General features: G+C 41.4%; 1 protein-coding gene across 15 annotated transcripts in view; it reads left to right on the top strand.

Moving 5' to 3' along the window:
• KIAA1217 (KIAA1217 ortholog) overlaps positions 1-22703 on the top strand; it is a 673163-nt gene that overhangs the window by 538612 nt on the left and 111848 nt on the right. For all 15 annotated transcript variants that reach the window (XM_074358470.1, XM_074358469.1, XM_074358472.1 and 12 more), the window contains one exon: positions 1163-1361. In XM_074358470.1, the coding sequence (XP_074214571.1) occupies positions 1163-1361 (199 nt within the window). The remainder of the gene's footprint in view (positions 1-1162; positions 1362-22703) is intronic.

Here is a 22703-nt window from a genome sequence, read left to right as displayed (position 1 = left end):
CCTTTCTCTTTTCATCCCCACCCTCTGGCTTGCCCCCTCGTTCCAACTTCCCTCATCCTTAAGATCACAGTTTACTTGCTTTTCCAACTTTCCACCCACATACACCCACTCACCAATCTGGGTTACACACTCTCACTGCTTCAGTGTCTGCCCCCTGACTCAGCTGTAAGTACCGTGAGGGCAGGATCACGTCTGTTTTGTGCATGGTTCTGTCCCCAGTACCTAGCATGTGCTAGCATGTACCTAGCACGTACCTAGCTTGTACCTAGTATGTACCTGGGCATAGTAGGCACTAAATAGTTGTCTGTTTTGAAAGGATGAATGGATGTATGACACAGTTCATAGTTTAAACTTAATTATACACTTATCTTGTGTAATCTGTTGTCCTTCAGTAATTTCACCAATTAGTTTTGCAACTCTTGGACATGCATCTGTTTGTCTGAATGTCCCACAGTGCTCAGCCGGTAGTGTATGTTCAAGGAATGTTATTGACCGGTACAGCTTGTGAGTGTTTTACACATTCGGTCCCTTGCCATTACATCTATACTGTAATTATACACAGTCATGTATTGTGTGTGTGTAAGTTATTGTACATACTTTCTGTTGACTGGTGAGGTAAGTAATAGCCAATTAGAGAGACATCATCTGAATTATGGGATTTCTGTCTCAAAAAGGAAAAAGATCAACTGTGCTATCTCCCTCACAATCTTACTTTACTGATTTTGGAAACAGTCTTGATAGAAGAGTTTAAAGGACTGGTTGTGTTCAGTTTACTCTGGTGTGAGCGCATCCTCTATGTTAATGCACAGCCCTGTCTGCTGTGATGATAACAACCGTGAGCATTTGTCCGACAAAAGGAATTGATTTGCCGTCATTCTTTCCTGTAATGTGGCCCATCCTCAGTGCCTTGCTTGAAATGGCATTTGCACAATGTCCAGTGATAAAAATCTGAGTGGAATACTCAGGGGCAACTATTTTTTCAGTAACTTTCACAATCAAGAATTTGACCCACTGGGTCTTTATTTCTGTATCGAGTCCTTCCAGTGGACTTCTCGCCACCATGTTGTTTTTCCAGATTAACACACCTTGATGGCCTTGAAAATATTTTCAGCCTAATGAATAATCATCTGTTTTCCCACTTTCTTTCCAATGCCTTTTGCAGACAAGAAGCCCCAAACTCTCTCACAGTCCTCAACCTCCCACCTTGGGCGACCCAGTCGAGCATTTATCAGAGGCGTCTGGTGACTCTTTGGAAGCCATGTCTGAGGGAGACGCCCCCAGTCCCTTTTCCAGAGGCAGCCGGACTCGAGCGAGCCTTCCGGTGGTTAGGTCGGCCAACCAGACGAAAGAAAGATCTCTGGGTAAGCTTCACACTTTGTTACTGTATGTGTGTATGTTTATATTTCTGAACAGATACCCTGCATCTGAATGTTAATTTGATCTTGATTTGTAAAAACAAAAGTAATCAGAAACTTCACTGATTTAGCATCAAGCTTGAGGACTGCTGAGGAAACAGCAAGTCTAAGCTGTCTTTGGGCTGGGCACTCAAGAGGCTAGCTGTGCTTGCCTGTGTTCCTGGAATAGGGAGAATGAGCCTCATTTCTTAGGGAACCTCCTCCCCAGTTTCAGAATTGTGCACGGATGGAATATGAGCCCTGCTCCACTGTCTGGCAGTCCAGGGGAGGACATTGATGGCTCCAGGAGGAAGAGGTGCAATGTGGCTAACACCCCCATAACTGGGAATGAAAGCCGGAAATACAGGGCTGTACTCCCCAATGCCACATGAAAGGAGGGAGGGGCTTGGCAGGAGTTTGGCATAGCTTTGCCTTTCAAGAAGCTTTTAAGAAAAGCAGGATTCTATCTTTCTGCCTCCACCACTCGTCACTTACTTTTTCATATTAGATATTCATTTTCTATCTTGCTTTGCTTTTTTTGCACCCCCCCCCATGCTGGCCCTTTAATGAAATGTGCAGGCCATGAAGATTTTGACCTTTTTGCAAATTGTGCTGGTGTTTCATATGCTTGACCTGCCATCTCAAGGTTCCAACTCACTACACCTGTGTCTGCAGATATTTGGGGTCAGGGGAAAGAGGGGACAGGAACAGGGTCAACGCACAAAGGCTTCAGGGTCTGGCCCCTGCAAAAGACAGTTAAATTCTGCCTCTTAAAACTCAGCAAATGCCTTGCTTAAAGAAGAAAAGATAAGAAGGACATGGGGAGGCATCTTGATTTTGTTTCCTCAGTTACAGATTGAAAACTAGAGCAGATTGGGTTCAGACATTGTCCGAGCTGTTCTAAAAACAAAAACCAAACAAATCCCTATTATTTACTTGCATTATTGATATTAATTTTTAACATTAAATTTTGTGTACTTCATCTTAGGTTAATAATCCAGGGTCCTCATTTTACAAATGAAAGAAGAAAGCCACAGAAAATCTGCTTGTGTGTGTGTGTGTGTGTGTGTGTGTGTGTGTGTGTGTGTGATCAGTTAATTAAATGGCAGAAGCGGGAAGTCCCTCCAGTTCCTATTCACCCCATTTACAAATGAAGGCATGGAACTTGCAGGGGTGGGTTTACCCAGGGATACAGGGCTCCGGCAGTGACAGGATGACACAGGCTGGGGTTTTCCATCTGGATTACAGAGCTTTGTGTTCTCTTAACCCCACTCAGGCTTGAGGCAGGAGCACCGGAGCCAGGCAAGGAGTGGAATTTCTCCCTTGTGCTTTGCAGGAAATGAACAAGGTTCAGGTCTCTGTAAAGATAGACTGTGCTTTGCAAAACTGAATGCAGATAAGGATAACTGCCTGTGTGCCCTCCCCCATACCTGGGGAAGAGTGAGCTTGTTGAAGAATGGACACTGTCTTGCAGACAGGAACTTCTCCCCACAGCCAAGTGCACTTGGCAATGCAGGTAGATGCTGGCAGCCTTCAGGATGCAGAAGCTGATGGCAGCCTTGCCCTAGGAATTGCTGAGAGTGGCTGGTGTTTTCTCGTGGGGTGGCTGAGGTTCTGCAAAACACTCAGTTTTCCTCTGAGCACACCTTGCTGTGAAGTTCTGGCGAGTCACAGCTGATTAAAACATGCATATGAGGTGTTTATTCTTCTAGCTCCAATAGGAGGTTTTTGGCCAGTGATTTGCAAAACTCCTGGATAGAAACAAAGTAACACAGGGAGAGGAGAGGAGCTGGGAGGGGAGGGGAGGGGAGGGGAGGGATGAGCAGTCTGTCCCAGCGTGGGGAGACTTGAGGCCAGAAAATGAGGCTGGCACTGGGCCAGTGGGCTTGGCACTGCCCTTGACCGCCTCTCTGTGGCTGATTTGGGAATGTCCTCCCAGCCTCACCTGGCCTTTGTGGTGTTAACTCAGTTGAGCCTGGATGGGAAATAAACAGGGAAGTGTGAGTCAGGGAGAGTCTAAACACAGTCCCCCTGCCAGTGGCCTTGTGTTGGGGAAAATCCCCATGTGCCTGGCTGCATATAACACCCAGACAGGTTCCTGGGAACAGTAGGCTCCCCAGAGAGTCCAGGGCCAGGAGCAGCGAGTGGATGTCCCCCTAGCATTGCGGCCTCAGAGGCTGCAGGTTGAGACTGAGCTGTGACCTCCTGCGAACCCACTCTTGGTGCCATCTGGAAGCCCCGAGTTTCCTTTGGGTTCTATCTGTACAATGTCATTTTTCCCTTAATCCACCGAATGTTACGACCTCCCCCAAAGTCCTGTTAATGTGGTGTTTATTTAAAATCGTCACACTTGGTTCATCATGGATTATTGCATTAATTTTGATTTTTTAAAATATCTCATTAAAATATTATTTACCTTGATTACTGAGTTTCGAGGGGGCCCCGTAAATTACCTCACTCTCCTAAACCCAGTAGATGCCCCCTGTGTGTCACCCCAGGAACTTCACACACCATCGGGGTGATCTCAGAGCCAGGAAGCAGGCGGAGTCGGGAAAGCCCTGCGCCTAGGCTGCATTCTGCACATGTGTTGTGTTACTGGTGACCTTGCCCAGCCCCAGTCCTGAGGGTGGAGCAGGGACTGGACCCATCCTCAGACCCCTCCTGCTCCCTGGATGGGATGCAACCTTGCTCTCATTTCAAGCAGCCTGTGCTTGGAGATAAACCTGCCGGCTTAATCATTTTTCCACTTGAATAATCCCTCCTTTCTATTGCTTTGGCGTATTTAGGGGATGGGAGGAGCACGGAGAGGCTGCGTCTGCTGCATTGCGCAGAGGCTTGGAAGACATGCAGGAGGGAGAAGGGATGGCTCTAAGCGGCTGTTTCGGACAGTGAAGTTAGATGTCATTGGTGTCTATCATTTCTGATGCATCCTGCGTGCACGATGTGAGCGTCTCATTCTGGGACTGCAGGCAGGGCCAAGTGACAAAACCCAGAAATCTTTTTTGTTGGTTGAGGGCCAACCAGGCACTCTTGGGTATTTACAAAACAGAAAGGTAAAGAAAGAAATTTGCTCAGCGGCTCTGATTTATAAGGTGACCAGGTTCCAAAGAGCCAGCACCTCTAAATCTTTACTTGTACAGAGTGGTGGGTTCCCTGTGGGCTCCACCCACCCAGAGCCCAAATGAAATTCTTCTCAGTGGTATTTATGCCATCCCTGCTTCCCTCTCTCTTTAGTGAAATTAGGAGAAAGGAAGTCTACAGAAGAAAGTGAAAGACCATTTTGCAGTGGAGTTGGGTTTTAAAAAATAATTTCCATGAAAAATTGTCCCGCTGAAACTCGGTCTGGGTCTGAGTGATGGAGTCGTTTCCTTTTCATCACTGCTGTCTTATAAATGTCTGTCTGAAATGCAACCATGGGCAGGGGCTGGTGTCTGGCTGCTCGGTGGTGGGCCCTGGGGGAAAGGGTAGCCACAAGATGTCCCCACCCTTCTGTGTGCCCTCAGGAATTTGAGAACAGAGCAGCAGCGGCAGCTTCCTTCTCGCTGCAGCCAGATGCTTTCCTTGATGGGAGTCTGAACGGTTAGCTTTGGAAGAGACTCCTCTCCTCCCAGCCTGACAGCCAGAGGTGCTGCCATTTCTGTAACAAATTACCTCTTAAACACTCCGACTCAACAGGCAAGAATGATTTTAAAAGGCTCAGGAGGATTTTAGACTAATTGAGGGAGAACTTTCCCAACATAGGTGACTTGTTGAGTATCTTTGTGGCTGTTCTCCTATTTCAAGGTGGTAACAGTGTTGGTGACTGCTTCCTGGTGGGGGGATTTAAGGAACAGAAGGGTCACCACTGCCAGCATCTCCCCTCCTGTGCAAAAGGGTCAGTAGGAGGTTAGAGAAAAAAATTGTGGAAACGTCCATCTGCAAAGTGGAAAACCAAGAAGGCTTATGGGCAAAGACTGCAAGCCTCTTACTAGCTTATGAGCTTGTTTGAGCTTGAAGAAGTTATCCTCTGGATAGTTAAAAAAGAAATAAATTTCAGACAAATGGAAAGAAGTATTACTCTATAGAGTAAGTGAAGCAGTTATGGAATTTGTCCTCCTAAATGCCAGTAGTGATTGAAATATAATATTATACACACTAAAACTTACAGGAGAAAGTTTTTTGTTTCTATATTTTTATTGAAGTATAGTTGATGTACAATATTATATGAGTTACAGGTGTACAATACAGTGATTCACAAGTTTTAAAGGAGAGGGTGTGGTTGGTTTTTGCAGACTTCTTGGTGTCAGACTCTTTTGTGCTTGCAGCTGTCTTCTGTAGGTCTGTTCACGGTGTTCCTATGAACCTCCAGCAAGACAAAGGCTATTCTCTGTTCTGCAACGTTTTATCTCTATGAATGGAAAGAGTGTTATACCTTTAAAGATTAAGAGTCTGGAGAATGGACTGTCTTGTATATTTCAGGCTGTAGGCAACATTCTTTTGGTGATTAAACTTGTAGCAAAGGCAACAGAATACAGAGGTTAAAGTAAGAACAATAGATCCAATATGGAGTCAGATTTGTTCTTCTATTACAAGAGGATTTTCTCTAGCATGGAAACTAAGTGGACAGGGGTGGGGGACTATGACGACTGGCTGGCATGGTCCACTTCAGTTTCCTTCTAGCATGCCTCTCTTTACTTTAGAAGCTGATAAGACTCATTCTGGAATGTGAGATGTGCAGGCTTCCAGACGTAGGGAGCAGGGCACTGGTGGAGGTTTTGGGTTCTCTTTGGCATCAAAGGTCTCAGAGCACAGTCACTCGCTTGGTAGGGTTGGAAGTCAGGGTGCAAAGCATCCATTTTTCTACTACTAAGGATGCAGGTGTGGTCCAGCTTTCTAACAGAACCAGCAGCTTCCTGACCAAGACAGCCATGGCTTTGGAGTCTCAGGGGTCCAAGGTGGCCAGAAGCTTCCTCTTTGTCAAATGGGTTCTGCATTGTCCCACTTCTAGAGTGAAAATTTGGCCCAATGATTCTGCAAGCCACTTAATAAGTCCTTTTTTTTTTTTTTTTTTTTTTGCTTAAACCAGCTGGAGTCAGTTCAGTTCAGTTTTCTGCAACTGAACCCCAGCTGCTACAAGGGGTCTGATTTGCTGTATTTGTAGAAATTGTAGTGCTGCCTCTTGTGTGTATTTCAGAAAATATGACAAGTACCAGTACAGACTGATGACTTTTAGAGACTTGGCAGTGAACTGGAGAGTGAACTGGAGAATGAACTGGAGGTGTGGTTTCCCAACTGTGTTCCTTAGAACTCTGGAGTTTTGTGGTGTTTTCTCTACTGTAAATATTGCACTTTCATATAAGATTTCATTTGGAAAATGAGCTATGCTAAATTTCTAACACACAGTAAAATACATTAAGTAGACCAAGGGGCATGGAAGAATAGGGGAGTTATGAAGAAAGTTCCTCTAGACAGCAAGAATCCTTGAGTACTTCTCTTTTGCCATATTGAGTGAGTCAAAAAGATTGCCTCCTAGTTGTTTTTGTTTTTTTGCACTTGATGTAACAAATGTCTTGAAAGGTAGCTTTTAAAAACTGAATCAATCTTTAAACTAAGGAGGAGGGGGAATGGATGGGGGACCAGGAATTAACCACTGAAGGAAACATTTCAACAAATCCTCTTGGTAGAGCAAAACATGTTTTTGTGATACAAGTAATCACCCCCGAATTTTCCTTTATAAGCTTGGGTTTTCATATGTGAGGTTTTCTGAAAGAAGGGAGTACTTATCCAAGTTTACCCACTTGGCTCTCAGTTCACCCATAAGAAAGAATGTTCTTGTAAAAGATTGTGTAGACTCATGATTTGTTTGTACTTACTTTAAAAAATAAAGTTAGTCAGATGTCTTTCAAAATCCCTTGCTATTAACATTCCTGGGTTGAAACTGTAGAATAGGCTTCTCAGACTTTGAGGAAATGGTTTAGTTAATGTGGTACCTGAGGAGTTCTGTGCCCATCACCAACATCTTGAGGGTTACTTTGCAGACAGGATGCAGGTAGGGAAAGTGTCAACAAAGGTGGATAGAAGATTTGATGGATTCTCAGAGTTGGAGCCCTCCCCGAGAGACCATCATTTTACAGGGTCTGTCTGAGGCTGGGAAGTACCAGTGAAAAGACGTGGAGAAGACTGTGGGTCTCCTGTTTCTGTTTCTTCCTTTATCGCTGGGATGTTCCTAAACCTGGATCACAGGTCACCTTTTTGTAAAGTTATCAGAAAACATTTCTCTACTGCAGGTGGAGCTATAGGGTTAAATAACTGGAAAGGTGACTTTAGTTGCCAAAGCTATTTCAGAAAATCAGACTGCTGGTAAACCGGTGTGAAATATTTCTTTCTCTATGTCACAGCCGTGAAACCCCATCCAAACCCAGACTCCTAGATAATGTTTATGCTTATCCTTTATTCAAAGAGGAAGTCATCCATAGAATATAAACTTGTGGTTTCCAAGGGGGTGGGGGGTTGGAACAGATAGACTGGGATTTCAAAATTGTAGAATAGATAAACAACATTATACTGTATAGTACAGGGAAATATATACAAGATCCCTATGGTAGCTCACAGAGAAAAAATGTGACAGTGAATATACACATGTTCACGTATAGCTGAAAAATTGAGCTCTACACTGGAATTTGACACAACATTGTAAAATGATTATAAATCAACTAAAAAAGTTAAAAAAAAAGTCATCATCAAGTTTCATAAGACAACAGAAAAAAGCAAGTTTCATCCATTATTTATACCTCTCTACATCCAAAATAGATTTGATTTGGCTTAAAACAATAAAAGTATATAAGAACCATTAAACTAAGAATTAATACAAGTAGCAGTTGGGCACAATATGTGTGCCAGGAAAATTAAGATAAGAATAATTGCTGTTAATTGCAGCCAAGATAAAAAAAAAAAGAAGATAAAAGAAGAAATATAATGAGTTCAGTGGATTTCATTATTTAAGAAGAGGTTTATAGCAGCTCATTTAGAGCATTATAATCCAAGAACTCCTGTATCTTAATGTTGTTGACATCGTATTATGTAATAGACAGTTATATTTAACACTTGTTTTATGGAAAGATTCTTTGTAGAAAACTTTAAAATCCAAGGACATAGTATGAAATTATCTTATTAGAAGTTGTGTCTTTTGGACTCTTGTAGGTTTCTGGTGATGTAATTGGATACATGGCAAAAGTTCATCTAGTCTTGATAATTGACCTGGCCCCCAAATGATTGGCTCTTGGCTAGTAATGGTCTCATTAGGGTGGGTAACTTCAGACAGAGGGGAGAATTTGAGGGGCAGGTCACTGTAGAATGCTTGAAAGGCAAAAGATTTGGAGAAGAATCCCCAAATTCCAAATTCCAAATTCCTAGTAATACCAACCACTGCTCTGCACTCTTTCCGGGGATGAGATTGGAGGTATCTGGATTCAGATAATGTGCCCTGCCTGATATGCTCTGCTGCGGTTTGGTTGAAACAGAAGATGAGGCTTTAAGAAATGTTGCCTGAACTGCTTTGCGGGGAAAAGATTTAGTTTATTGAATGCTGTTGTTTTTCCTTTGCTGCGAAAACTCTACCTAAAATCTGTTGACAATGACTTGCTGTTTTTTTTGGTAAATGTAAAATTCATTGCACCCTTAAGAGTTTCTTGCCAAGTTAACTTTGTTCTTTCAAAGCCAGCTTTAAAATATAATCCTTGATGCTCATCTAATTCTCTAAGAGATTGCACACATTGTTTGCACCTGCTTTTAAAGATTATTCTATGAACTACTAAAAATAATATTAAGATGCAAACCAGCTTTATGTTATACACCCAGGTAGAATTCCATCCTTGGTGCCCTCATCCTAGACATGACCTCCAGAAAGCTGCCCAGGGGCGTCTGGAAACTGAGATTTGGGGCAGTTTCTTCTGTTTCAGGCAGAGTGTAAGAAGAGAGGGAAGTATGTGTCTGCATTGTTAGAGGGTCGCTGTAAGTCTTCATAGGTGAAGGAATCAGTGAATTCCATCCAGATTTCTCAAGTAACCCCTGTGACACAGGATGTCAACTAAGCAGCCTCAAGGTCCAGAGATGAGGTCCTGTGTAGACCACCTGGGGACTCAGTCTCCATCCAGAAGCTGCTTTTGAGCATGAGAGTAGGTGAGCCCCGAGGCCGCACCAAGATGGTCTGCAGTTTCTTGTCAGGCTTAGCCACTCTCTTAGGGGCTGTTATTGGCCAAACAGTATCTTCCTCTCACTACCCCCCTCCAAGTTTGTATGTCGAAGACCTAACGTCCACCATCCCCAGTCTCTCAGAATGTGACTGTATTTAGAGAAAGGGCCTTTTTAAAGAGGTGATTAAGTTAGAATGAAGTCATAAGGGTGGGTCCTAATCCAATAGGGCTGGTGTCCTTACAAGAAGAGGTTAGGTCACAGACGGGCACAGAGGGAAGACTGTGTGAGGGCAGAGGGAGAAGATGGCCCTCTGCAAGCCAAGGGGAGCGACACCAGAGGAAATCGGCTCCACTGACTCCTTGGTCTAAGACTTTCAGCCTCCGAAACTGTGAAGGGATAGATTTCTGTCGTGAAGTCACCCAGTGTGTGGATGAAATGGCAGCGCCAGCAAGCAAACACAGGAACACGGGACATTCTTCTTTCCTTTTTTATACAAGGAGACAGTCAGGCTTGAAGCAGTTGTCACAAACTTAAAGTGTTTGTTTCTTCAAGACAGTGAAAATTCAATTAGTCAGGTTTTCTGTTTATTCTAATTTGGGTTTTATTGCTACGCCTTTCAGCCTTTGGACAGTACATCGACTTGGTCTCTTAGCATTGCAAGGGGACATTTTAAACCCCTGGGACAGTTTCAACTTCCATAACTACTTTTCTGTCTGGCATCTCCCAAGCCCCATCCTCAGACTTAGCAAATGAAAATTGTTTCGCATCTAAATTATTTAACTGTATCTCATCAAGAAAAGCTCCAAATTTCATCATGCCAAATTTGAGTTCTTGCAAGTTTGGTGATGTCATTAAAGATGATGTTCCCACCAACTTGACACTTTCAGAACTTTTCTTAGGTGTTAATTGGCTTTCAGACATCTCTGGCTAAATTTCTCCCAATAATATAAAGCTAAAAATGATTTAAGAACTGAATCCTTCCATTTTTTTTTCTTTATAGGTTTTGCCCATTTCTCAATTTTTTTTCTCCATTTATGTATTTATGCATTTATTAAGAATCTGTTCAGTTCCTGGCACTGTTAAAGGTGCCATGGTGAGTTATTTAAAAAAATATATGAAATCTGGTTCTTGTATTCAAGGAATTTTCAGTATAACTGAAGACACATGGTAACCATGTAAAGCCATTAAAATATACATAAATCAAAGACTGCATGGATGGAGCTGTGCATACACCCAGCCTCACTGGCTCCCAGCTGTTCCAGCATCTTCCACATCAGGAACATGCCCATGCTGCTCTCTCTGTCTGGATCCACCCCCCACTTGTGGGCCCCCCATGTCTGCATGGTCCCCTCCTCACTGCATTCAGAGCTGTGCTCAAACAGCCTCATCAGAGAGCCCTCCCCTGAGTAAGATGGCACCCACCCTGCCAACCTCTTTTGACTTACCCATCTACATTCTTTCTCATGATACATCATTTAGAACAGTGGTTCTCCAATTTTAGCAGAGAACGTATTAAAACACAGATGTCTGGCTCTGCTTACTGCCTTTCTGATTCAGTAGAATGATGGTGAGACCCACGGATATGCAGCTCTAAATAGTTCCTGGGTCACCTGGATGCTGCTGGTCAGGGGATCCCTGATTCAGGGTAATATTACTCCCTGGGAAAGATTTAAAGTATCATTACAACATAGCACCACATGAGGGCATTTTATTTAGTCTCCATAGTGGATGGAAAGCAGTCCTCTTACATTAGCAGGAAACTATGGAGACCATAATGTCTGCTGCAGATCACGTCCTTGAACTGGAGTATTTAATTGCAGCTCACTTGACTCAGAGGGCCCTCATAAGAAGTGTGAGAATCACGCATCCTTCCTGCAGTGTACTGTAGAGCCAACCTGCCTCGCCTTCTTCTGCTCTGTGCCCTTCCTATTTTTGATCCCTATTTGATCTGTGACCTGCCTTTATCTGCCATCTCATCACCCAGCTTGATGCACTTGGAAATGTACAGATTCAATGTGCCTGGCCTTTTCATAGGACATCATGCCTCTCTGTACCCACAGCTCGATTTCCTGAACTCAGAGATGCCCCCCCACACCAGTGTCCTGCCCTTGTCTGCCCCAGGGAAACTCTTGCACCAGCCGTGGTCAGTTAGGACCCAGGTATTGGTATTGATATGGTGTTGACAGGGCAAAAGCTGGTGGATGAGTCCAGTGCAGCTGAAAATTTTGCTGGAGAAGAGAGATCCCTTGGGACAAGATGCTTTATGCTTTGATTCAGTCATTGGTTTTGCATGATTCTAGGGCAGCGTTCTTTCATATGCTCCCGTTTGCCTTTGTACGAAGAGTCAGGTAATACAGGAACCCTTTTAAGAGTAAAATATTTCAATTTAACATATTAATTAAATACATATTAAATACCTAGAATGCCCGTGGTGCTGTATTAGGTAGGAAGAAAGTAAGTCATTCTTTCAACAAATATTTACTGAGTTCCTACTAAGGCAGCCCTGGGTGCTGTCAACCAAAGAATCACAACCCTCTGATGTTCTGGAGCTGCTATTATGTTGGGAGAAGAGATGATAAACAAGTAGAATACAGAATAGATGGTATAAATGCCATGGAGAGGAATAAAATAGAGGCAGGGGTCCAGTGAGTGCTGCAGTGATGAAGGTGTGAAAGTTGTCATTTTGAAAAGGGTGGACAGGGAGAGCATCACTGAGAAAGCAGCATTTGAGCCATGACCCACAGCACATGAGGATGCAGGCCATGCAGACATCTTGGGGAGGAGAATTCCAGGCAAAGGAACCAGCCAGTGCAAAAGCTTTGAGGGAGGGCACACCTGGCGCACTCAGGAAACAGCCAGGAGACCACTGTGACTGGCACAGTAACAGAGGAGTTAGGGGATGAGTCTGGATAAACAACGGGAGCTGGATAATATAGGGCTTGGACGACAGCAGATATCTGCACAACGCTGTCCTCGTTGCAATGGGAATGGCTATATCACAGAATTATGAGCAGTGGGCATTGATCCCATTTTAAAGATTGTATTCTGGCTGCTGGGTTTGAAGTAGAATAATGGGGGACTAAGCAGAATTTGTGAGGACTAGTTAGTCTTGCTGTAATCTAAGGAGATGAGGGTGTTAGCAGTGGAAGCAGTGAGAAGAATTTGGATTCTGTATGTGTTCTGAAATTAGAGTAAGAAGAATCCTTGCCATCCAGAGGTTCTAATGAAGGAGAGATATCTATGTAAGAAATCACCAGAGTAGCTGACATTGGCCCCCCAGATACATGGTATCTAACATGCTATACAGCAAGGCCAGGATCTGAACCCCCCGCAGTCTGTCTCCAGAGCCCATGTACTAAACCACTGTACTGTACTGAAAAGGGAAAGCAGAAAACAGTCAGAGAACAGTGGAATAATGTCTTCAAGATCCTGGGGGAAATATCACTTTTAACAAGTATTCATTTAGCCAGCAAGGTTGTTACTTAAGAGTGAGGGTGAAGAGAAGACATTTTCAGGTGAGCAGATTAAGAGTATTTAGCATCCAAAGACTCTGGCTGAAAGAACTGGTAACATGTATTTCACATAAAAATCCTCAACAAAATATTAGCAAATCAAGTCTAACAATCTATTAGAAAAAAATACATCACCACTGAGAGGGGTTTATCCCAGGTATGCAAGGCTAGTTGAATATTTGAAATTCAGTCAATGTTATCTACCATATCAACGGGCTAAAGAAGAAACGAATCGTATGATTACATCAACTAACATATTACAAAGCATTTGAAAGAAAACTGTATCCATACATGATTAAAAAAAAAACTAACAAACTGGGAATGGAGGGGAGCTTTCTCAACACATAAAGAGCCTCTACCAAAAAACCTACTGCTAACGTCATGCTTAACGGTGAGAGACTGAATGCTTTCCTTCTTAAGACTGGGAACAAGGAAGGCAAGACTATCCAACCTCACCATTCTTATTCAGCGTAATTCTGGAAGTTCTAGCCAGTGCAGCAGACAAGGAAGAGAAGTAAAAAGCATGCCACTTAGAAAAGAGGAAGTAAAACTCTCTGTGCTTCCAAAAGACCTATCTACATAGAAAATCCCAAAGGATGTACCCAAAAAAAAAAAAAAGACAAACAAACCAACAGAACCCTCTCATAGAAGTAATAAGTGAGTTCAGCAAGGTCACAGGATACAAGATTAACATACAAACTCAACTGCATCTCTGTATACACAAAGCAAACACATGGAAGCCAAAATGAAAAGCATAATGTGATTTACAGTTGCTCCAAAGAATATTAAATACTTAGGTATAAATCTAACAGAACACATACAGGATCTGTATGCTGGAAATTACAATACACTGATGAAAGCAATCGTGAACCTAGTAAGTGAAGAGATACTGTTTTCATAGATTGGAAGCCTCAACAGAGTAAAGATGTTAGTTTTCTCCAAATTGATCTACAGGTTTAAGATAACTCCTATTAAAATCACAGCAAGTTTTTTGTTTTGTTTTGTTTTAGAAACAGAAGCAAGCTTATTCTAAAATTTATATAAAAAGGCAGAAGGGCTAGAAAGGGTAAAACAATTTTGACAAAGAAGAAATAAAATGGGAGGAATCAATCTACCTGATTTTGAGCCTGACCACAGAGCTACAGCAATCAGGACTGTGTGGTATTGGCAGAGAGACAGACATGTAGATTAATGAAACAGAATAGAGAACGCAGAACTCTACCCAGAAAATTATACTGAACTGATTTTTGACGAAATTGTGAAAGCAGTTCAGTGGAAGACAGACAGCTTTTTCAACGAGTGATATTTGGATTGGTTGGACATCCACAGGCCGAAAAGAGAACTTTAACTTAATTCTCACACTTGTACAAAAATTAACTCAAGCTAGATCATGGACTTAAATGTAAAATGTTGAAAATTGAAGCCTTTCGGAAAAAATAAAGAGATATTATTCAGGACTTTGAGTTTTGTGAATAGTTCTTAGATGTAACACCAAAAGCACAATCCATAAAAGGAAAAATTGATAAAATGGACCTCTTCCAAAACAGAGGCCAAAAAAACAGACCTTGTTAAGAGGATGAAAAGATAAGCTACAGTCTGGGAGAAAAATATTTGTAGTCATGTAACTGACAGGGGACTAATATTTAAAATGTATAGAGAATTTTCAAACTCAACAATAAAAAAATAAAAAAATCCAATTAGAAAAAGGACAAAATACAGGAAGAGACATTTCAACTGAAAAGGAGGTACAAGATAGTAAACAAGAAATGGAAATATGTTCATCATTGGCTTTTTGGGATGTACAGATTTAAATGTTGTGCAGAGATAGCACTACACGTATGACAGAATGGTTACAATTTTCCTTAAAGGTTATCATAGGAGCCATTTACTTCAGCAAAGAGGCTGACTTTTGCAGATAATTATAACACAAAATGCTAGCAAGGATGCAGATAAACTGGATCAATCATACACGGCTGGTGAGAATATAAAATGGTACAGCCACTCCGGAAAATAGTTTTACAGTTTAAAAAAAACCCTAAAAATCGACTTACAGTATGACTCAGGAGTTGACACTCATTGGCATTTATCTCAAGTAAATGAAAACTTTTCTTCACCCAGAAAGTTGTACATAGATGCTCACAGCTGCTTTGTTGGTAATACCAAAAGCTAGGAAGTACACAGATACCCTTCAGTGGGCAAAGAGTTAATTACAGTATGGTCCCTCCGCACAATGGAATCCTGCTGCAATAGAAGGGCCAAACTGTTAATACACACAACAGCTTGGATGTACCTGAAGAGAATTATGCAGAGTGGGCTGGGTGGAGGGCAGCACCCATCTCTAAAGGTACTATTCCATTTATATAAAACATTATTAAAATAAAATTATAGAAATGGAGAACAAATTAGTAATTTCCAGGGTTTATGGGGTGTTCCCAGAGGGGTAGCATGAGGGAGACGTGTGGCGATGATATAGTTACGTATCATGATTGGGGTAGTAGTTACGCAGAGGTAAATTTCACAGAATGACACACACACACGCACTCATGTATAAATCTGAGTAAGCTCTGTAGGTGGTTCCAATTTCAGTGTCCTGGTTTTGTTATTGTACATGGTTATTACAAGATGTCAGTGTTGGCAGAGGCAGGGTGAAGGGTGCGTGGGACCTCCTTGTACATTTCTTTGCAACTTCCTGTGAATCTATAATTATTTCAAAATAAAAAGTGAAAAAAAAAAAAAGTACCAAGAATTATACTAAACCTAGGAGGAAAAAGTAGAGTATGGGAAGTTATGGTGAGAAAAATGAGTTGGTAGTCATGTTTTCCAGAAAGCTGTATGTAAGTGTCAATCCTAACGAATTTTTTAAGGGAGTTAAAAGCAAAATAAAATAAAAAGACCAGAGAGGGTGATCAGAGTAAAAGCATTCTAAAATCTTGTTTTCTAGGACAGAAAACTGTATGTTTTGAAGAGTCTTTATGATGAAACAGTAGACTGGTGTCTAAACCAACCAGTGCTATTTTAACTCATAGTAAAATCTCTTACCAAGTACCTGCTGTGTGTCTGGAAACCTACTGACATCATAGTCGTGAAAGAAGGTGATTTAACCCCCTTTTCATTTATAGAAACACAGATCCTAAACAGGGGTAAATGACATATGAAAGGTCATACAGGAAGTGACAAAACAGAGTCTGAATCCAAGGCTCTCTGATGCCTAAGCCTGTGTTCTTATGACTCCACTCTGCCCTCCTGGGCAAAATGAATATTGAAGTAAGTTAATTTTCCAAAAGGGAATGTCTGCTGTGTTTTGAAGATGAAATAGTTTGACCTTTTATGGAATGAAATATGAATTATCTCTAAACTCTGAGCAAAACAGAAAGCTTTTGTATCTACTCCTGGCATTTCATTTTGTCACCCAACCATGGGCAAGACTTAGGGCAAAATAGAAAGCTTTCACATCTTCTCTTTTCCTTTGTCAGTGCTGAGCAGTCGTGGGAAGCTGGGGATCGCAAGAGCCCATCATTCAATTAGTTGTGTTACCTGGAAGAATAAAGAGCATCAATTAACTCTCAAATTTAATGTTTTCTCAGTCAAGCTCTGAGCCTAGAAATACAATTTTTTTAAAATCTTACCCTGTGTGGATGAGAAAAGGGAGGTGGTATTTTGAAGATCAAAGAAAACCACAAGTCATTGAACTATTGATTAACTTCCCATCGGTAAATCTTATTTCTTTTTCTCCTGATGCTAAAATGATCTTGGAGCCCAAGTATGTGAAGATACATTTTTACACACACATATTCACAGAGCTTGTAGGAAGAACACACACACACACACACACACACACACACACACACACGTTGGTAATGTGTCCCTCTAAGAGGTGTTAGGGTTTAGTTTCTCCTGTTTGTTGAACAAATTTGAATAATAAAAAAAAAACCCCTGCAGATTCATCTCTGCTCTAGCAGGCTTTTTCTCCTTTTGGTCTGGAATAAATGAGTATAGCTCTCCATTTTATAGGGCTGGAAAGAAGGGGTACTTTTATCTCACTTGAAACATTGTTCAGCAGAAGCTTCTATTTACTGGCTCATAAAAGCTTTTATGCCTCATCTGTTGTACTTAGGATGACTATCGCGAGTGTACTGGGAAAAGGCTTGGAATATGTTGCTTCCCGAGGTTAGAATTATAATCAGGTGGATTACTGAACCGTCCAACTTTCCTTAATGTGTACACAATTCTGCATTGGCAGGAAGTGTTGAAGAAAACTCAAATAGAGCATTAAGGAAGATGTAGCCTCAAACTCTGAAAACAGGTATGCTCGCCCACCTGTTTGTGTGCAGACTACAGAATGTGTGTGCCCAGCTCTTCCACAACTGTTTTATCTTATCAACAAAAATGCCAGTCATGGGGCTGAGCTCACCACTGTCTCTAGAAACACCAGGAGCATTCTGGTCCCAGCTGTCAAGGACCAGGTCAGAGATCTTGGGCAGATCTCACATCCTTCTTATGCTTTGATTTCCTCATCCATAAAATCTTGACCCATTTCCCAGGAGATCTGAGAAGAAGGAGATCTAGACAAATGGTTATGAAAAACAGAATGTCTCCTGGAAATCCTTGGTGTTGATAAAATAAGGAGCCACTGGTTTATGTTGTGCCCTTGATGAAGTGAAGATAGTTACAAGGCAAAAACAAAAAGGAAAGTACCAGAAAGAAAGAATTCCCCAAAAGGCAGGCAGCCACGGCCATAATGCTGTGGTTCATCATGCCCTGCCCTGTTTTGGAGATGATGGTTTTCCAAAGGGTCACCTTCAGTGCAATGTTAACAGCACTCATCGTTCATACGTCATGAAAAGTGGCCAGGTAACTCTACCTTATCCAGTTGGACCTATGAACAGTGGCTTCACTGAATATTGGTTTATCTTATTCTCCACAAAAGATTAAAAGGTTATTTCTGAAATTTTTGTTTGAGACTCTTAAGTTTTCCATGAATGGCCATTATAATATTTTTCTCAATTTTGTTATTGGATAAGGTTCACCTGGATCAAAATAGTTATTAACTCTCTTATACATTCATCTTGAGAAGACAGATACCATATGGTTAAATCACAGACTCTGAAGCCAGATTGCTTGAGATCACAGCTCTATCATCTACCGTCATGTGATGTTGGTCAAATTAACTACTCTTTGCCTCAATTTCCTCATCTGCAAATGGGTATGAAAGTAGAACCTACTTCCTAGTGTTGTAGTGAGACGTCAATTAGTTTATGTTAATTGCTCAGCATAGTGCCTGAACCATATTAAGTACTACATAGTTGGAATATTGTTATTATTAAGCATTTCATAAAGCCACTGTGGGCAAATAAATCATGGGCTATCAGCCCATCTTCAAAATGTATCTAGAGCCTGACCGCTTTTTACCTCGTCTGCTCCTAGTGCACCACCACTTCTTTCTAGGACTATTGCAGTAGCCTCCTAAGTGGTTCCCCTGCTCTCCTTCTTGCCACCAGTAGTCTCCAGAGAGCACCCTGGGTGGTCGTCCCAGTCCCTGAATTGCGTCACATCACTCTTCTGTGTGCTGCGTGGCCCACCATCTGTTCAAAGTACCAGCCCAGCCACCATCTGGACGAGTTCAAGTGAATCCGCCATCCGGCCTCATCTTCTGCCACCCCCATCCCTCTGTTCCAGTTACTTGATGTCTTGGTAGTTCCTTTAATAGCCTAGCTTATTGCTACCCAAGCCTCTGTATTTTCTGTTCCCTTTGTCTGAAATGTTCTCCTAAACATCTATAAGAAGGGTGGCCTTTTCATTCAATCTTTATTCACATGTTGTCTCATCTGAACTGGGCTTCTTGGCCACCCTTTCTGAAATATTGTTCCCTTTCCTATTAGGTTTATGCTAACCTGCTTTATCTCCCTACAGTAGACTACAGATCTCCCTTGGCTTCTGATGGGGTTACATCCTGATAAACCCATTGTAAGTGGAAAATACCCTATGTTGAAAATGCATTTAATACACACAACCTACCAAACACTGTAGCTTAGCCTCACCTACTAAAAAACGTACTCAGAACACTTCCATTAGCCTACAGTTCAGCAAAATCACCTAACACAAAGCCTGCTTTACAGTAAAGTGTTGACCATCTCATGTAATTTATTAACTACTGTACTGAAAGTGAAAAGCAGCATGGTTGTGTGGGTCCAGCATGGTTGTTAAATGTGTAGGTCATTCACCCTGGTGATCACGCGCTTGACCGGGAGCTGCAGCTCACTGCCTCTGCCCAGCATCGCAAGAGAGTAGCTACCACATATCTCTAGTCCAATAAAAGATCAAAATTCAAAATTTGAAGTACGGGGGCTTCTACTGAAGCGTATTTCTTTTGCACCATCATAAGGTCAAAAAATTGTTAAGTCAAACTCTTTTAAATTGGGGACTGCCTAACATAGTATGTGTTTATTGGCACATCCCTACCTCTCCCCAACTCACATAAAAGGTCTAGGACAGCAGATGTCTTGTTTTGTTTGCTGCTATTTTACAATCTTCTAATATGATGCCTACATAGAGTTAGATGCCCAATGAATACGTGATGGATAAATTAGCAAACTGGAGTGGATGATGTAGTTCTTTATGTGACTCTCAAAGCACTTGTACATACACAATTGTATTTGACTCTACAAAGTAGAAAATCAGCATGGAGCAAATTTCTTTTCTTGCATGTACACCAATAAAAAATTGGTCTGATCCCAAAAAGACTTCTGCAGTGACAGAAAGCAGATCAGTGATTGATTGGGGGATGACAAAAGGAATGAGGGAACATTTTGGAGCAAGGCAGATATTCAGTATCTTCATTGTGGTGATAGTTTCATGGATATGTGCATATATCAGAACTTACCAAGTTTGTGCATTTTAAATATATACAATTTGTTGGTATGTTATTTTACCTTAAAAAATGCTGTTTTTTAAAAAAATATTATGTAACTTTCAAGATCACACAGCATTTTAATGGCAAAGTTTGACAGGAGCCACATTGGCAGATCCTTGGGTCATTAACAGTAATGATTCTCAATTTACAATATCATTTATTTATATATTCCTCCGTGTGGAAAAAGGGAACCGTGCTTTTAAGGTTTGGAGATGTTCTCTATCACATACGTCAAGTTCCATTCCTTAAATTAAGTGAAAATCAAATAGCCAAAAGTAACTGGATAGTATTTGAGGAATTGCAGATTTTTAGAAATTTTAGTTTGTACAAGTTAGAGAATTAAATGATTTGACCGGGGTCGCATAGAACAGCAGCTTTGGTACGGGAATGAGAAACTGGATAACCCTGAATTTTGTTTCTCAGTATGAAAGCCACATTTCTCCTTCCTTTCATTCTTTATTGGCACATTGTAACATTTTTCCCCCCAAGAACCAAAAATATCTGTTTCTCAAAATCCTTTGAGCATGTTTCTTTTTCTCCCTTGTGAATGAGGCATTCTAAATGCCTCCTGGCACATACAGGACTCACTGTTAAGCTCTTTTTTTATATTTACTATTTAAGAGATGCATTCCCTATTAAAAACAATATCAAGAGAACTGGAGGGAAAAAAGAAAACAGTAAAGGAATCAGCAAGGTGTACGTGTCAGGTCAAGTTAAGGCTGAAATTCCACCTAATGTGGTCAAATAAGCCACGTTGTAATTAATCTGTTCCTGGCAGAGCAGCTGCTCTCAAGCTGATCAATATTTTTCTGTTTAAATGGACACTTATTTTTAAATTTTCCTATTATGTGCTACTAAGTACCTACTGAATGGAAAGTGCACAGAGGGATTCAAAGAAGTCAGACCAACTTTCAAGGAGACAGACTAGAACCAATGCCAAATATTTTGTAATGCAAAGAAAACATACTGTGTTTTGAGATCCTTAAAACTACTTTTTTTGTTTTGAATCATTAGGGAATCTTTCTTTCAGCTTTAAATTGATTGGTTTATCCCATTTATTTCACGTATATCCCTAAGACTCTTGATCAATTTATAGTTGTGATTTTAAGTGCATTTAGATACTAATTACTACCTAAAGGGTGTGCTTGGTGAATTCTTTCATAATGTTAATAATTACTCCTTGGTTATCTAGCATGAGTAATTGTGTGTGTGTGCATATATATGTAAATATATATATATATTTACATATATATATATTTATATATAAACACACACATACGTGATTTTCTTAAATTGGGACAAACTTCTATGCTTGTAAGTATCACTCAGTAATCTTAGGCAAGCCTGTTCAAGCAGAGAGAAAAAAAAAACAATGGAAAATTAAGACTCCTGTGTGATTCTTTTTTCATTTGCATCACGTCTCACATCTAAACAGACACTAGCATGTTTCCTCGAGCCTAGCTGTGAATGTTAAATATTTTTAGTTTCTCTTTAGAATCTGGAGTCTAGATACTACCAGTAGGAAGTTGCTAATGAAAATTGATGCTTTTGCTTCTGGCCAGGCATACCACAGAGAGATCATGGAGGTAACGTCCAACTCATGAACAGAGCATGCCTTATAAAACAAGGGACATCATCACCGAGGCTGGATTCGCAGTATCTGCATAGAAACAAACTCTAGCTGGACTGCCAGATATTATGCTGGGATTAAAAGTTGTTTGCGTCTGCAGAATTCTAAAAGAAAGATCCGCTGCAATTTTTTATGTTTGTTATAATTTTTCCATTAAGATTGTGACAAAACTACAAAAATGTTTGGTTAAAAAACAAAAAAAAAGAAGAAGAAAAAGAAGAAGAGAAATCTGAGCCCTCTATAAATATTTCTCTTATTACTGATGGCATTTGAGCAGTGTCTCATCTGAATTGCTTGCCAGTCTTCCGCAATCCTTTGGGACTATTTTGAGACTGGATTACCCAATGCTTTAGCTTAAGTTCTCCATGTTTTATGAACTCCCCTTCCAGCTACGTGACAAAATGTCTAGAACATTATCTATAAGCACCATCTCCAATTCCTCTCTTGTGGTTTCTCTTGAACCCATCCATCCAGACCTACAGTACCACCACTCCATAGAAACAGCTGTGGTCAGGGTCACCTGTGACCCCCCCCACCCCCCACAGCATGTTAAAAAGCCCTCTTGTCAGCACCTGCCACACTAGACCACTTCCTGTGCTTAAGACATGTACCTCTCCTGGCCTCCTGAGTGCCCCTCACTCCCAGTTATCTTCTGACCTCACTGGCCGCTCCTCTAAGGCCTTCTTTGTTGATTCCTTTTCAATTTTTCACCCTTAAACATTGGCCACTGCCCACAGATGGCTTCTCTTCTCAGCTCTGCTGGTGCCCTAAGTGGTCTGATCCAGTCTCTCAGGGCCAGATGTCACCTATGTGATTCTTAGTCCAACTCAGGCTGCCATGACCAAATTCTGTAGATGCGGTAAACAATGGAAATTTATTTCCTCACAATTCTGGAGGCTTGAAAGTCAAAGATCAGGTTCTGGTGAGGCCTCTCATCCTGGCCTGCAGAGGGCCACCTTCTCGATGTGTCCTCACATGGCCTTTCCTTGGTGTCTGTACATGGAGAGGGAAAGAAGATCTCTCTGGTGTTTCTTTCTGCAAGGGCACTAATCCCATCAGTGGGGGCCCCACCCTCATGACCTCAT

This window comes from Camelus bactrianus, chromosome 35, assembly GCF_048773025.1.
Source record: "Camelus bactrianus isolate YW-2024 breed Bactrian camel chromosome 35, ASM4877302v1, whole genome shotgun sequence".
NCBI classification, from domain to species: Eukaryota; Metazoa; Chordata; class Mammalia; order Artiodactyla; family Camelidae; genus Camelus; species Camelus bactrianus.
Note: the sequence above shows the minus strand (reverse complement) of the source record. Positions and strands in the feature narration are given on the sequence as shown.